We start from the raw sequence: 16,196 nt of genomic DNA on the forward strand, positions 1-16,196 counted from the left end.
TTTTTTCACGGACCCATTGACTTGCACTTGAAATTTTCATCCAACTCCAACCCTCGTGTGAAAAATCGGATATGCCGCCGATATTTTCTGTGGACCAATTCTGTTCACAGAAAAAATATCAGGCATGTAAACAGACCCATTGACTATCACAGGAACGACTGCTGTTACTGGTTGCAAGTTGTACACAAAGTTCAGACGTCAAAACGAGGTCTAAAGGACAACTTCTTTCTTGGCACAATTGTCTTCAGGATTAGTGGCCATGACTGAGGAGTGAACAGGTGTAACACGGGTGGGTGTGGACCTCTGGCCGGACCTACTCTGGAGGACGTGACAAAGTGGCTACCTGGTCTTCACTAGCGCCTCTGATGGTATGGATAAGCTTAAGCCAGAGGATAGCCACCAGGTGCCACTCCAGGGCAGTGTCCAGACCTGCAGCAGCTGACCCAAGGGTCAGAGCAGGTATGCGAGGTGCAGAGGGACCAGACAGAAGTATAATCAGACTGTCCAGGGTTGGGGCAGGTTAAACAGGTTCAGGATAGATAGACAAGGTCAGGAGCGGAGAGATCAGACAGATCAAGAAGAAAAGCCAGGTCAGTAAGAGGAGGGATAAACAGCAAAACACCTTGGCTAGGAACTAGATGCTAACAGCAAACTGGAACCTAAGCTCAGGCAAAGGTGTGGAGGGCTGCGCTGCCTGAAGTAGAACCTGCTGGTTGGTGATTTGCTGGGGAATCCAAACCATGCAGGACACAGCAGGGTTAAATTCCTGCAGGATCTGACTGCACCCCCTATAGCCATGTGGAGACATCATACAGAAGCAGCAGTGCTGAGGAGTGCTGCTAGATACAAACTCAGTGAGTTGGCCTGACACAAAGAGCGGTGACCACAATGACTAAGGCGGCGCTGAGGAGGCATGCGAGTTACTGCTGTGCTAACAGGTGTTAACAGGTAGAAGAGAGTGGCCCCACACTGCCATTGATTACTTATGGGAGTGCCGGAGATAGCCAAGCTGTACATAGCTACCTTGGGCCGGCCCACAGACAATGAGTAGCAGTAGTATGCATGCCAACATATTCTATCCGGGCATTTCAGAGTTCTCTTCTTGGCATCTTCGGGGTTCCTAGCCTGGGTTTAGGCTCCCAATAATGTGCTGAGTCACTACAATCCCAAATCTAAGTAAACTATCATTCCTATTAACTCTTATTATCGGCCACCAAAGTAAACTTGTGTTGCAATCACCCTAGCTGGCTGGATTCAGGAGGAGCTACTAAACGTATGATGTGTATTAGGGCCTACAGGCTGTCCCTCAACAGCTTATTTTGTGAGAGGAAGGAATCCGGCCTCTGGAATTTCACCGGCTGATCCTTTTTGTTCTTCTGGAAATAGACGCTTCCAGAAAAGTCTGGAGCCTTCTCACAGACAGCACTGGGCCACTTGGCCAGCCTAGGGCGGGAGAGAGCTGTTTCCCGAACGATAGATTGGCTAACAGCTATCAAATGTGAATGGGAAGTTCCTAATAATGTGCTGTGTTCCACCCAGAAACATTTACTTTTATACTGAGCAAATAATTGACAAGGGGAAAATATTAATATGCCCGTCTATCTCACTGTCCCTCCCAGGTCTTGTATTTCATAACTACCAGACTGGGGACTCTTTAAGTCCACAGGACGTGTAACGACAGATGTCAGTAAGAAAAGCTACACAATGCCAGCCGGCTGCTGCAATGACGCACAACAAGGCTTTATACAATGCTTACCCTAGGAAAACTCCTTGGCAGGAAATAAGATTGATGTCAGGTTATGGCTGTGGAACGCCTCAATGGATCCCACCTTTTTGGAGGTTGTTTTTTCGTGACATACTGTACTTCATGTTACTGGTAAAATTTCTTCTATATAATTTGCATTTCTTTATGAAAAAAATGGAAATTTGGCAAAAATTGTGAAAATGTTTCAATTTTCAAATTTTAATTTTTGTAGCCTTAAATCAGAGAGTCATATCACACAAAATAGTTAAAAAATAACATTTATTAACCATATATCAACTTTACATCATCACAATTTTGGAAACATTTTATTTGTTGGGACATTATAAGGCTATGTGCACACGTACCGGAATTCTCGCGGAAATTACCGCGAGAATTCCAGAATTCCATTCCACGGGAAAATCGCATTTTAAATTCCCACGATTTTCCCGCGGAAAAAATAGCAATTTGCAAGCATAATTAGCTTGCAAAATGCTACCGTTTTCCAAGCGATCTGTAGCATCGCTTGGAGAACTGATTGACAGGTTGGTCACACTCGTCAAAGATAGTGTTTGACAAGTGTGACCAACTTTTTACTACTGAGGCCGCCTATGCAGCATCAGTAGTAAAAGATAAAATGTAAAAAACAATAAAAAATGGTGTTATTCTTACCTTCCGACGTCCCGCGCAGCCGTTCCCAGTAATCCTTTGCGAAAATGCCAGCGATGATGTCCGTTCTCGCGGGATCGCGAAGTCTCACGGTAATTCGCGATGACCTCGAGACTTCGCGATCCCGCGAGAACGGACGCCATCGCAGGCATTTTCGCAAAGGATTACTGGGAACGAGAGTGTGGAGAGAGGCGGGAAGGCTGCGCGGGACGTCGGAAGGTAAGAATAACAATATTTTTTATTTTAAATTATATTTTTTACAGGGATATGGTACCCACAGCCTGGAGGACAATCTCCTCTCCTCCGGGCCGTGGGTACCATCCGCAAATGTTCTGCTTACTTTCCGCATGGTGTGCACAGCCACATGCGGGAAGTAAGCGGAACAATGCATTCCTATGGGTGCGGGATCGCCGCGATTCCGCAAAATTAATGAGCATGCTGCGGTTTTTACCGCGAAGCGATTCCGCCGCGGTAAAAACCGCAGCAATTAGCACAGCATTGCGGAATCCCATAGGAATGCATGGGATGCTTATTTTTTGCGATTTCGCGGCAAAATCGCGTGGTTAAAACCACCGCGGAAACGCAAAAAAAACGCCACGTGTGAACTCAGCCTAAGGGTTTAAAGTTGACCAGCGATTTCTCATTTTTCCAACAAAATTTACAAAACCATTTTTTTAGGGACCACCTCACATTTGAAGTGAGTTTGGGGGGTCAGTATAACAGAAAATACCCAATATTGACACCATTCTAAAAACTGCATCCCTCAAGGTGCGCAAAACCACATTCAAGAAGTTTATTAACCTTTCAGGTGCTTCACGAGAACTAAAGCAATGTGGAAGGAAAAAAATAAACATTTTAATTTTTTTCCCCAAAAATTTATTTGGAACCAAATTTTTTCATTTTCACAAGGTTATCAAGAGAAAATGGACCAAAAAATTTGTTGCACAATTTCTCCTGAGTACGCTGATACCCCCTATGTGGGGGAAAGTCACTCTTTTGGCGCATGGCAGGGCTCAGAAGGGAGGGAGCACCATTTGACTTTTTGAATGCAAAATGGTGGGCGCCATGTCGTGTTTGGAGACTCCCTGATGTACCTAAACAGTGGAAACCCCCTAATTCTAACTCCATCCTTAACCCCAACACAGCTCTAACCCTAATTCCAACCCTATCCATAACTCTAACCACAACCCTAACCCCAACACACCCCTAACCCTAATTCCAGCCATAACCCTAACCACAACCCTAACACACCCCTATCCCTAATCCCAACCCTATCCCTAATCCCAACCATAACCATAAGGCCTCTTTCACACTTCAGTTTTTTTGCATCAGTCAAAATCCGCCAAAAGGATGGATGGCGGATCCGTTTTAGTACTGATGACAACGGATGCCACCCGTCCGTTTTTTTGACGGATCCGCAAAATGAAGAATCTTAAAGGAATCGCAGCCTGGAAAAAGAGAGAGAGAGAGAGAGAATTTTCTTTTTTTGTCCGGCACCCAGAAAGAATTTCGGGTTAAATGAGTGTCTGGAGGATCCGCCAGAGAAAAAAACGTTGCAAGCTCCGTTTTCAAATCTTTGAGGATGGTGACGGACAGCAACTTTTGGCGGATCCTCAAAAAAACCGGATGCAACGGATGGCAATCCGTCACAATCCGCCATTAATGGAAGTCAATGGGGGAAAAAAACGGATCCTCAAAAGAAAATTGAGGATCCGTTTTTTTCAAAACCTGGCGGATTGTGACTGATTGTAAAAAACTGAAGTGTGAAAGAGGCCTAACCCTAACCACAACCCTAGCCCCAACCCTAACCCTAGCCCAACTCTAAACTTAGCTCCAACCCTAGCCCCAACCCTAACCCTAGCTCTATGCCCAACCCTAACAGTAGCCCCAACCCTAACCCTAGCCCCCACCCTAACACTAGCTCAACCCTAAACATAGCTATAACTCCAACTATAACCCCAGCCATAACCCTAAGCCTAGCCCCAACTCTAACCCAAGCTATAACCCCAACCATAGCCCTAGCCCAAACCCAACCCTAAGCCTAGCTATAACTCCAACTATACCCCAAACCATAACCCTAACCTTAGCCCTAACCCTAGCTATAATCCAAACCCTAACCCTAATGGAAAAGGGAAAAAACTTTTTTTATATTATTATTTTTACCTAACTAAGGGGGTAATTTACTATTTTTTTATTGTATCCCCTTTCTGCCATGTGACGTACTATCCCGTCCATGTGCCCTGGGACTTAATTCCCGATTATCACAGCTGACACCCGGCACTATGTGTCAGGGGCGGTCACGGACCACCCCCGACACGTTAACCCCTTGCACACCGCGATCAAACAAGATCGCGGTGTACCGGGGGATAAATGGAAGCATCGGCAGGGAGGGGGATCCCTCCGTGCTTCCCTGAGCCCCCCCACAGCAGCTCAATGTGCAGCGCTGCTGCGGGGGGGGGCTCCTTCCCTGCAGGTCCCTGGATCCAAGTTGGCAACGGGGACCTTCGGGGGCCTGCAGGGAGCTGGCTTCCTCAAAAAAAAATAATTCCCTAATAAATTCATTTCTTGGGGAAAAAAAAACAAACAATAAAAGTACACGTTTGGCATCGCCGTGTCCGTAACGACCCGCCCTATAAAACTGTCCCATTAGTTAACCCCTTTAGCAAACCCCTTAAAAAATAAAAATAAAAAATGAAGCAAAAAATAATGATTTATTATTATACCGCCGAACAAAAAGTGCAATAACGCGCAATCAAAAAGACGCATATAAATATCCATGGTACCGCTGAAAACGTCATCTTGTCCCGCAAAAAACAAGCTGCTACAGCATCATCAGCAAAAAAATAAAAAAGTTATAGCTCGCAGAATAAAGCGATGCAAAAATAATTATTTTTTATATAAAATTGTTTTCATTGCATAAAAGTGCCAAACCATAAAAAAGACATAAATGAGGTATCGCTGTAACCGTACTTACCCGAAGAATAAAACCGCTTTATCAATTATACCGCACGCGGAACGGTGTAACTGCACCCCCAAAAGAAATTCATGAAACGCTGGTTTTTTGTTCATTCTGCGTCCCAAAAATCGGAATAAAAAGTGATAAAAAGATGTCACGTGCCCGAAAATGGTACCAATAAAAACGTCAACTCGTCCCGCAAAAAATAAGACCTCACATGACTCAGTGGATCAAAATACGGAAAAATTATAGCTCTCAATATGTGGTGATGCAAAAACTATTTTTACAATAAAAAGCGTCTTTTAGCGTGTGACAGCTGCCAAAAATAAAAACCGCCATAAATAGTAAATCAAACCCCCCGTTATCACCCCCTTAGTTAGGGAAAAATAATAAAATTTAAAAAAAAATTTATTTCCATTTTCCCATTAGGGTTAGGGCTAGAGTTAGGGCTGAGATTAGGGTTAAGGGTGTGTTGGTGTTCTGGTTGGAGTTAGAATTGGGGGGTTTCCACTGTTTGGGCACATCAGGTGCTCTCCAAACGCAACATGGCGTCTGATCTCAATTCCAGCCAATTCTGCGTTGAAAAAGTCAAAAGGTGCTCCTTCCCTTACAAGCTCTGCCATGCGCCCAAACAGTGTTTTACCCCCACATGTAGGGTATCAGCCTACTCAGGACAAATTGCAAAACAACTTTAGGGGTCCAGTTTCACCTGTTACCCTTAGGAAAAAAAAAAATTGGGGGCAAAAATATCATTTTTGTGGAAAAAAATGATTTTTTTATTTTCACGCCCGGGCGTTATAAACTTCTGTGAAGCACTTGGGGGTTCAAAGTGCTCACCACACATCTAGATAAGTTCCGTGGGGGGTCTAGTTTCCAAAATGGGCTCATTTGTGGGGCGTTTCAATAGTTTATGAACATGTCAAGTCGGGGGAGTGACATAAGGAGTGCTAGAAAGGCTGACAACGGCCGTTTCGCGCTGCTCGAGCGCTTCAACGGGTCCCGTTGTTCATGATATGTCAATAAATCAGTGAAACTTCCATCTCGATGAGTGCGACCTCTTCTCTTTGCATGGATTCCCAGGATTGACTGTTTCCAGGTCTGGCACCCGAGATTCCCAGCTGCTGGGCTTCTGTATGCCGCACATCATTTGAAGTCACACGGTAACAGCGGTGCCGTCCGCTTTTTATCTTGAGTTTTGTGTTTCAATAGTTTAGGTACATCAGGGGCTCTCCAAACGCACATGACACCCGCAGAACATTCCATCAAAGTCTGCATTCCAAAACGTCACTACTTCTCTTCCGAGCCCCGACGTATGCCCATACAGTAGTTTTCTCCCACATATGGGGTATCAGCGTACTCAGGACAAATTTGACAACAACTTTTGGGGTCCAATTTCTCCTGGTACCCTTGGGAAAATAATAAAATTGGGGACTAAAAGATCATGTTTGTGGAAAAAATACGATTTTTTTATTTTCACACCCGGGCATTATAAACTTCTGTGAAGCACTGGGGGGTTCAAAGTTGGACACTTTCAAAAATGTCACCAAATTTCCGTTTTTCTCACAAACGCAAGTTATTTGAATGAAATTTTACCACTAACATAAAGTACAATATGTTACGAGAAAACAATGTCAGGATCACCGGGATCCATGGAAACGTTTCAGTTATTAACTCATAAAGGGACAGTGGTCAGAATTGTAAAAATTGGCCCGGTCATGAACGTGCAAACCACCCTTGGGGGTTAAGGGGTTAATCACTGGGATAAGGTCTATCACAGTGATCAAAATGAACCAATAGGAAAAATTTCCTATTGTTGTCGGGTGCTGGCCAGCAGATCTCAGCGGGCGCATTGCGCATGTGCCTGCCATTTTCTTCCTGGAAGAAGACGCCCACGGCTGGGGGACAGAACTGGGGCATGCAGGGACACCAGAGGTATCGGGGGGGCTCGGGGGACCCCTTTTCTCTCTCCTCTGATGTGCTAGATCATAAAAGGTGTATCGGCGGTCATTATGGGGTTAATAAAATGATATGCAAATATTGCAGAATTCTCAGACAGGACTCCAAGTTTGGGACTCTCATTCGCATATTGTAAAAGTAAGTCCATTGCCAATAAAATGGTTAAAGGACACATTAAAGGGTTATTGCCATCTCCAAGATCCTATCACAATATATAATGGGTGTAATAATAATAATATTAGCAAATACTTACAATTAGAAATGTAGTTATAGTTCTTCTGATTCGCTATGTCACTTACCCAATGTGCAGAGCATCGCAGTGGCTTAGGTACCCATGGTTACGACCACGAACAACTAACTGTCACTGTATGAGTGGTCCTAACCATGGATACCTAAGCCACTGCAATGCTCTGCACAAGGGGAAAGCGACATAGCGAATCATTAGAACTATACTTCATTTCTAATTGGAGGTATATGCTAATGTTATTATTATTATTACACCTGCTACATATTGAGATAAGAATATATAAGATGATATAAGAATACCCCTTTATGGATAGAAAACCATTACATCAAACATTCTTATCAACACAAAATACCGTAAAGGCATATTTGAATGCCTCAGTTGCCAGCATTGTAATATAGTGATTAAAGGTGATGCTACATACCTATCTGATTAAAACGAATAAAATTGTAGCAAAAGGGTTTTTCATATGCGATACCAAAAATCACGTATTCATAAAATGCCCGTGTGGATGAGGATATGTGGGGTAGATCTGTGAAAATTCGTTTAAAGGAAATCTGTCACCAACATTTTGCTACCTCATCTGAGATTAGCATAATGTAGGAAAAGAGACCCTGATTCCAGTGATGTGTCACTTAGTTTACTGGGTGTAGAGCTTTGAGATGTAGGATATAGCAGACCACAGCTTTCTATGTACATTGTATAGTGACACTAAGCTGCTAATCAGTGCTGGGGTGTAGTTAGACCAGGAGGCACGAGAGAACTAGTCCAGCAGTGAAAATCTCCTGCTGATAAAACACTCATTGTATTGAAACAACAGCACGCAGCCTAATAAGTGACAAATCGCTGGAATCAGTGTCTCAGCCCCTACGTCATGCTGACCTCAGATTGCATAGCAAAAACCTACTGACATATTCCCTTTAAATGAACATAAGTCTTGATCTTAAAAATGGCAAGATGTGAAAGGTCAGACGATCGCATTTGAAAATAAATGCAAATATGGCGATCTATATTTGGCAAAATGTTTTTTTTAATGTTGACATAAAATTAATTAATTACATTTGCAAATATTAGAAGAAGCTGATATACCTCAGCTAATAACAAAAAAGTTTAGATACATTGCAACTCATAGGGTTAGATAAAAATTGTAGCTTCGATGTGTGATCGCTAATCTTATGGCTGGTGTTCGTGTACATTTTATATATAAGCATTATTTATCTAGTTTTGTGATAGTGTTAACATCCATAAGTACGGTATGTTTATGCTAATTAGGATCTATAAATCTGTACAGCTGAATCACAAGAATTACACATGAGGAAGGAGACGTGTCCTCCCAAAATGTCGTGTCCTGTGACACCATGTGAGTCTCAGCATGTCGGTTGTTCAGTGTGTTACTGTAATGATTCCACCACTCAGTGTGTTTTGGATGCAGTGGCTGACAGCTCAGCCATCCAATCAGAAACTGGGAGGTGCTGAGCTTCCTTCAGGTGTTCCCTGTTCTTAGTGATTATCCAGCTACTTAACTAAGCTATCAGTCCCATATAACTGCAAGTCGCAACTTCCAGCTCAGCGTGGTATGTCCACTCTTCTTTGTGCTCTTAAGTCAGACATTCTGATCTTTTGTTGCAGGACCCTGGATTTCCCTATTGACTACCCCTTTTTATTACCCCTTTTGCCTTGACACACTATGACCTTGGAATTCTGACTCTGGACTGTGACCTGACTACTCCTTTCTCTCATCCCTCTGTTTATGATGTACCCTCCTGGCTCTTGACCTCAGACTTCTTACCTACCCTGACTCACGGCTTCTCCATGAGAAGTGACTCGGCATCACAGTTACTTACAGTATTTCTTCTAATAAAGATCAGGACAATGTTCGACGATGATGGTGTAATGTGAGTAGTCTGTTCAAAATGGATATGAAGATTGCCCTTTACATGCTGCATAAAGTTTGTCTGTATATCCTAGCTATACTAAATGGGGAAACCCTCTGATGGGGTATTCCAGTGAAAATAAATTATTACCTATCCACATGATAAGTGATAACTTGTTGATCAGTTGGGAGCCTATCACTGGGACTCGCACAAGGAACTTTAATTCCTGTTACAAAATGGCAACTCAGACACCCATCTGCCGCTCAATAAATTCCCATTGGGGCTGCTGGTAAAAGCTGAGCGCCGTGCTCGGCATCCCCACATGGAATGGATGGAGCAGGGGTGGAGCATAAGTACAGCTGTTCTGTTTTAATAGGGATAATAGTGCCATAGTCTGCCAGTCATTGCAGGCCCCAGCAGTTGCACCTTGTCACGTGCCCCGTCCTGAGTGACACGGCCAGCAGGCCGGTAACTGATACAACAGGACGCAGCATGTGTAATTGTCCTATGTGATGCGGCCCGCAGGCCGGTAACTAATACAATAAGAAAAGGGAATAGGGAAAACCTGGGTAACAATAACAATGGTGGCCCTGCGATAGGGAATGGGGCCGGGGAGACCTCCTGCACTCCCCTGAGTCAGTTTCTCTACACTCCTAACGTTCCCTAGGCCGGTTCCACACCGGGCGACGATCAGGAACCTCAAAACCCTGACTCGCCTGCACCTAAACCCTCGCTAGGGAATTGGACGGTGCGGAAACTAATCCCACCACTGCACTAAACACACATAAGGAAAAGTGACAAAACAGGGGAACACCACTTAGCTTTGCTCTGTTGCTCCCGCTCCCGCAACAGAACCCACCACCTGCGCGCATCTTTTCCGCCGACCGGATCCAACACCATAGTGCAGCTTTGGAGCAAACAGAGTCCACCACCTGCGTGCAGCTGTTCAGAAACAGAGTCCAGCAAATGAGTCCAGCTTTTCTGCCAAAAAGTCCAGCATGCTTGAGTCCAGCGCTCAGCAACAACGTCCAGCATTTTTAGTGCAGCTCTGTCATGAACTCATTTTCTATTCCACCAGTTGAGAGTTCCCCTTCCGTTCTCCCTCTGGTGGTGACAGGAGGTAGTGCGGTTGGTTTAAGTGGTAGTGATCTGCCACCTGATGAGGAAGATAACGATTGGATCTCTGGAGTATCAGACTGGATATAAGACAGCCGACGCCCTATCCGGGTGCTGGTGATTCAGTCTGCTTCTCAGGTCCTGGACTTCAGCTCTCTTCCAGTCTTCTCAAGTTAAGTTTGTTTTTTGCTAATGTTCACACTTGCGCTTGTTGGTCAATTCAGTTTTTTGTGTAATCACCCTGCCCCTGCTGGGGCTATGCTGAAATTCCACTCCTATTAATCAGTATTTGCCAATCTGCTTTTTGTCCCTTATAAGATTGGCCTCTTTTTTGCTCTGTCTCCGAATATTTAAGAGTGCTGATATAGGTTTAGAAGTCTAGTGACTTCAGGGTTAATTTTGCTATTAGAAGTGTTGGACAATATTTTTGTAGGTTTTTTTTGGCAGATTGCAGACAGTGTCTTTCCATTTCTGTCCTTTTTAGTTAGCCGGGCCCCATCGTTTGCTCAGCCTATTTTCCTGCCTTTGTTTGTATTTTCATCTTGTTTCACCGTCAATACATGTGGGGGGCTGTCTTTCCTTTGGGGTCTGCTCTAGGGCAGTTAGTTTTCCTCTTTCCCTACTTTAGGCTTATGTAGTTCTCCGGTTGTTAAGAGGCGTCTAGGACCAATGTAGAAACGCTCCACGAATGCTGCTAGTTGTGCGGGTAAGATCAGGGATCTGCAATCTGCATAGTTACCAACTTCTCTGGTTTTCTGAGACTTAGCTTGTTGTCTTTTTTTCTTCCTCGGTTTCCCATTCATAACACAGCTCTACACCATAGCTGACACTCCACCAATCCATGCGGGCACTCCTTGCTGACACCATAACTGCAACTCCTCCACGCCATGCCAGCCCTCCTTGCAGACACCATAGCTGACACTCCAGGAATCTCACTGAGCTGCCCATGACTCTCCTTTAGCTCCATCCTTCACCCAGGCTTGCTTGCAAATGAAGACCTTATCACCAACAGTGATTAACACACCTGATACTCTCTTATAGAGCTATCACACCTGTTACATAATTACGTGCACAAACTAAGGTAACCAAAGTGCAATGACCCTAATGGCCACCGGGGGGAAAATTACAACTGAAATCACCACAGTGCAATGACCCTAATGGCCACCGGGGCAAAACCACCTTTGGCACACATCCAAGGAAAAAAAAAAAAAGGTTACTTTGTGCATTTACTCTGTCAGATCGACCTGGATCATGACACACCTGTGCATAGCTAATAACTTGTTTTGACCGGACATTGCATTTAAGCAATGACTGCCTGCAGCGAGCAGTAGACGGAGCTTCAGGGCTGATCAAAGACAGATTTATAGTGTTCAATAAGATTTGCATAGATCTCTATACAGTGAGTTCAACCTAGTGATGATCATTTTACAATTTAAAGGGACTGTTCACTACTTAACCCCTTCTGAATCCCAATGTTTCCCCCAGTAAAATAATAACACTAATACCTCTATTGCCGGCGCTGTTCCAGTGTTGTCGACACTGGCTTTCCTGGGGAGTGCATGACATTTTTATGTCATGCGATCCCTGTGACCAATCAGCGCTGGCTACACTCTCCTCTCCTACGAACGGAGGAAGGGAAAGAGCAGTAGAGGTTCTGACTTTCTCCGAATGTCACACAATCCCCTGGAGAGCTGGAACCAGAGGTGAGTATGTAAGTGTTATTATTTTACAGAGGGGAAACATAGGGATTCAGAAAGAGTTGGTGGAGTAGTAGACAACCACTCTAAGGGATCCTGTCAGGGCCCCCATGCCCGCCAACTTAGCAGCACTTGTTTATGAGTAAATTCCCTGCCTAACCAGCCCTATATAATGTTTTTCTGTAAAAACGAAGTTTTAAAAAAGCATTTTTATTGTCCGCATTTCCTATACTAATGAGGGCTTTGACTAGTCGACAGGGATTAGTTGTCCCAGGCTAGTCAGCCCTTTTTCCATGTTATCATAACATAATTTGCTGGAGCTGTCATCATCACCAGTTCCGGCAAATCTAGCGCATGCGTGCCGCACATTTTGGCACTGTCATTGCACCTCTGCAGCCAGGAGTACACTTCCCGGCTTCAGAGTCGCACTGCACATGACCTGAGGCCATCTTCTGGACTTACGGTCATGCGCAATGTGTCTCAGAAGCTGAGTGTAAGATTCTCCGCCTTCAAAGAAGCAGTGGGCAGAAGATGGCCTTCAATCATGCACAGTGCGACTCTGAAGCCGGGAAGCCACAGGGGCGTGATAATATAGAAATGATGGCTGACTAGTATGGGGCAAATAACGCCTCATTGACAAGTCTAAGCCCTCATTAGCGCAGGAAACGGGGAGAATAGAAATTCTTTTTTTAAACATCATTCTTGCAGAAAAACGTTATACAGGGCTCGTAAGGCAGGGAATTTACTTATAAGTAAGTGAAAGCTACTGGGTTGGAGGCTATGGGGGACCTGACAGGTTGCCATTAACTTTGCATCAGAAAAATAAAATATCCAACATATTTGTTACTCGGAATCACATGAAGTATACAGATGATGAGATCCAATGATCAAGGTTTATAATACTCTATAATAAATAATTAATTCTCTAAAATACAGACTACTCACATGTGATTCCCATCTTATAAAGTTGCCGGAATTTCTGGTTGTATCCTTCTCCCGGGACATAATCTCCCAATCCGATGGTACTTAAGGAAATAAAACAAAAATAAAAAGACTCCAGGAAATTCCAATCTTCTTCCAGTGCGGAAAAGACAGCAGCCGGAATGAAGAAAAAGCAGGTAACAGTGAAAAACCCCAAAAGCACTGCATGGACAATGGCAACAATGTGTTTAGGAAGACCCCAATGGAGGTGAATATAGAGGACAGGCCTCCTGGTGACGTAGATGATGATCCGCTGGACCAGTGCTGTAAACAGGAGCAGGGTGAAGGGGATGCCAACAACAGAATACAGGATGCAGAACGTCTTCCCTCCATCTGACAAGGGAACAGTATGACCGTAACCTGGAGACAAAGGAGGAAAAATCATTAATACTCAATTTTATATAGAATATGGTTCTGATCTTGTACACATGTCACAATATATAACTTGTAAGATTGCGCGACACATGGCGATGTTAATAAAGTGGTGTGCCATCTGACAAGTTAAGGGTTGCTATGTTTTTATTTATGTTAGGAGCATTAAAGAGGTTGCCCTTAGCTGTAATGTGTCTGCAGCAATTCTATATTATTACAGACTTCTGAATCCTCACAGCACGCATAGTATGATGACTGGTTTCTCTGGTGAAACACACAAACAAAGCAGTGGAGCCTATAATCCATAATAAAGAGTCTGCATAATTTCATACAGTATGAAAATATTTTTAATTATATAATTACAAATAGGCAGACAATAATTATTTAATTCATGTGATAACCAAAACAGAGAGCAGATGGTGTAAGTCAAGGTACACTGGTTAAGAACAAGAGTGTGCTCCTACATGGACCTACAACACAGGCAAAAAGATCCCCACCCAAAAATGTAGATACATCGTGAAAAGTTCACATCTTATATAATGCTAGTGCCATATTGAACATCACTAAATAGACAGAAAGGGGGGGAGGGAGGAAAAGACCACACTGTGCTTTATTCCCACCAGAGTAATTCCATCCTGCAACTCGTGACAAATTGTCACCTCCCATCAGGAATTTTGCCAGTAAAAGTGGCCACGAAGTAAAAAAGAGTAAGGGGGATAGAGGCAATCTAATGGTCAATTACCTGTGCTGGAGTCCATGAATGAGCACGCGCCCCTACGCGCGTTTCGCGGTTGCTTCTTCGGGGGGAAGGAAAACCGGGTATCTGGTGCCAGCAGTGAGGGTGGGAGGTAACAAAACCGCAAGTATGCAATTTGCATACATGTAGTCAAATGCCGACTAGACATATGTGACCTCACTCAATGAATATTAATTGAGCGCGGCCTGACAAGTCAAGTCGAAATGTGGCTTGAAGTATACAAATCTCATAGCTGTGCTAACATGACCGTCTACTCTTGTCGCTGGCAAGGGAGAATATTTAGAGTATGCAGTGCATGATCTGTGACAATTCATAAGCCTGTAGTCACTTAGAGTGACTGCAGACTTTCATCACAAACCTGGACAAGACTCTTAAGGCCCTTTTACATTTAGCGATGCACCAGCGATCCGACCAGCGATCCGACCCGGTCAGGATCGCTGGTGCATCGCTAAATGATCGCTAGTGAGCTTTCACACAGAAAGATCTCACAGCGATGCAGCAGCGACGCAGCGCACGATACTCACCTTTCACACACAGCGATGAAGACGTCCTCCCGCCTGCCTCCACGCGTCGCTCGTCTCACACAGCAGGAAGCCCAGCAGGAAGCAGACGACGAGAAATGGAGCCGGACATTCTCGCGCGATCAGCGATAACCAGCGGGGGAGCCGGTCGGAGGTAAGTATCACACATAGCAATATTGCTAGCGATATCGCTATAACGTCACAAAATCGGTGACGATATCGCTAGCAATATCGCTATGTGTAAAACCCCCTTTAATTATAAAATGAAACACTGTAAAATGCCCAATCCTAACAGCATGTAATATACTCACTGTCAATATTCAGATCTGCTTGCTGGCTCCACCAGTCATCAAATGAACAATAGGAATGAGCGAACATGCTCAGTGATACTTGGATATCACTCAAGTATCTGGGTGCTCGGATGTGCTTGACACTTGACGAGCATTGGATGTTGTGTAAGGAGGTGGCAGGGACCCTCGTGCTTCCTCTGTCCTGAACAACGAGCACATGTGTCACAGATGTTTTATTAATGCTAATCCTGTAATGTGCTGTTCCCTAATGTTCAAGGGCAGGACGTGTGAGCAGAGTATTACAGGCCGTGGGGATAAAACTGTTTTAGCAAAGGGCCCCGGGCTGAGAATCGTACAGGTGGTCACCAGCTTATACAGAACCGTTCCAAGGAAGGATCCAAAGCTAGCGGCTCGGATTAGGAGGCAGCTGAGTCGGCGAGCCCGTTACCCTAAAATTCGCAGCCGGACCAGGGAAACGGCAGGAAGCTGGTGGACATTGGACACGAGTGGGACAGAGATTGTCCAAGGAAACAGGTGGGACATGGATTGCCCAGGGATATAGTTGAGCTTGCCAGGAAAGGGAAGCTGATGCATAAGATAGAGTCTGTCCGGATGACAGGGAAAGATAAGATTACCTTGTTTAAACTGTGCCCTGTTTAGTAAAATTTAACCATTTGAAAGGAACTGTGCTCTGTGGTGCTTCATGAGATCCAAACTCCAGCCACTGAAGGGAACGTGGAACTGACATAACTGACTGTATCCGCAGGACGAGACTTTTTTTTTAACTTTCCATGTATAAGGTGCCAGAGTGCTCACTGATTGTTATCTAATGGACTCGCCCACGACTACCACCCCATGCCACCTTGTTTCAGGTGTTCGGATTTGAAGCTCAAATCCTCATCGGTGGTATATAACAATTTTGCAGGATTGAAATTGTCATCCATACAGTGTAACGTGCTTAATGGGTGACAAGGCGCCAAAGATGGCAGAATCCTGCGAGACTCCCGAGGGAGCGACTGAGG

The 16,196-nt window shown here is 44.4% G+C and overlaps 1 protein-coding gene across 1 annotated transcript in view; it reads right to left on the reverse strand.

Annotated features, from left to right (window-relative positions):
- KCNK1 (potassium two pore domain channel subfamily K member 1) overlaps positions 1–16,196 on the reverse strand; it is a 45,460-nt gene that overhangs the window by 15,980 nt on the left and 13,284 nt on the right. Inside the window, exon 2 of the mRNA XM_073580685.1 lies at positions 13,199–13,594. Coding sequence (XP_073436786.1) covers positions 13,199–13,594 — 396 coding nt within the window. The remainder of the gene's footprint in view (positions 1–13,198; positions 13,595–16,196) is intronic.

The sequence above is a fragment of the Dendrobates tinctorius genome, unplaced genomic scaffold (assembly GCF_039654945.1).
Source record: "Dendrobates tinctorius isolate UK_male_01 unplaced genomic scaffold, ASM3965494v1 ptg000065l, whole genome shotgun sequence".
Lineage (NCBI taxonomy): Eukaryota > Metazoa > Chordata > Amphibia > Anura > Dendrobatidae > Dendrobates > Dendrobates tinctorius.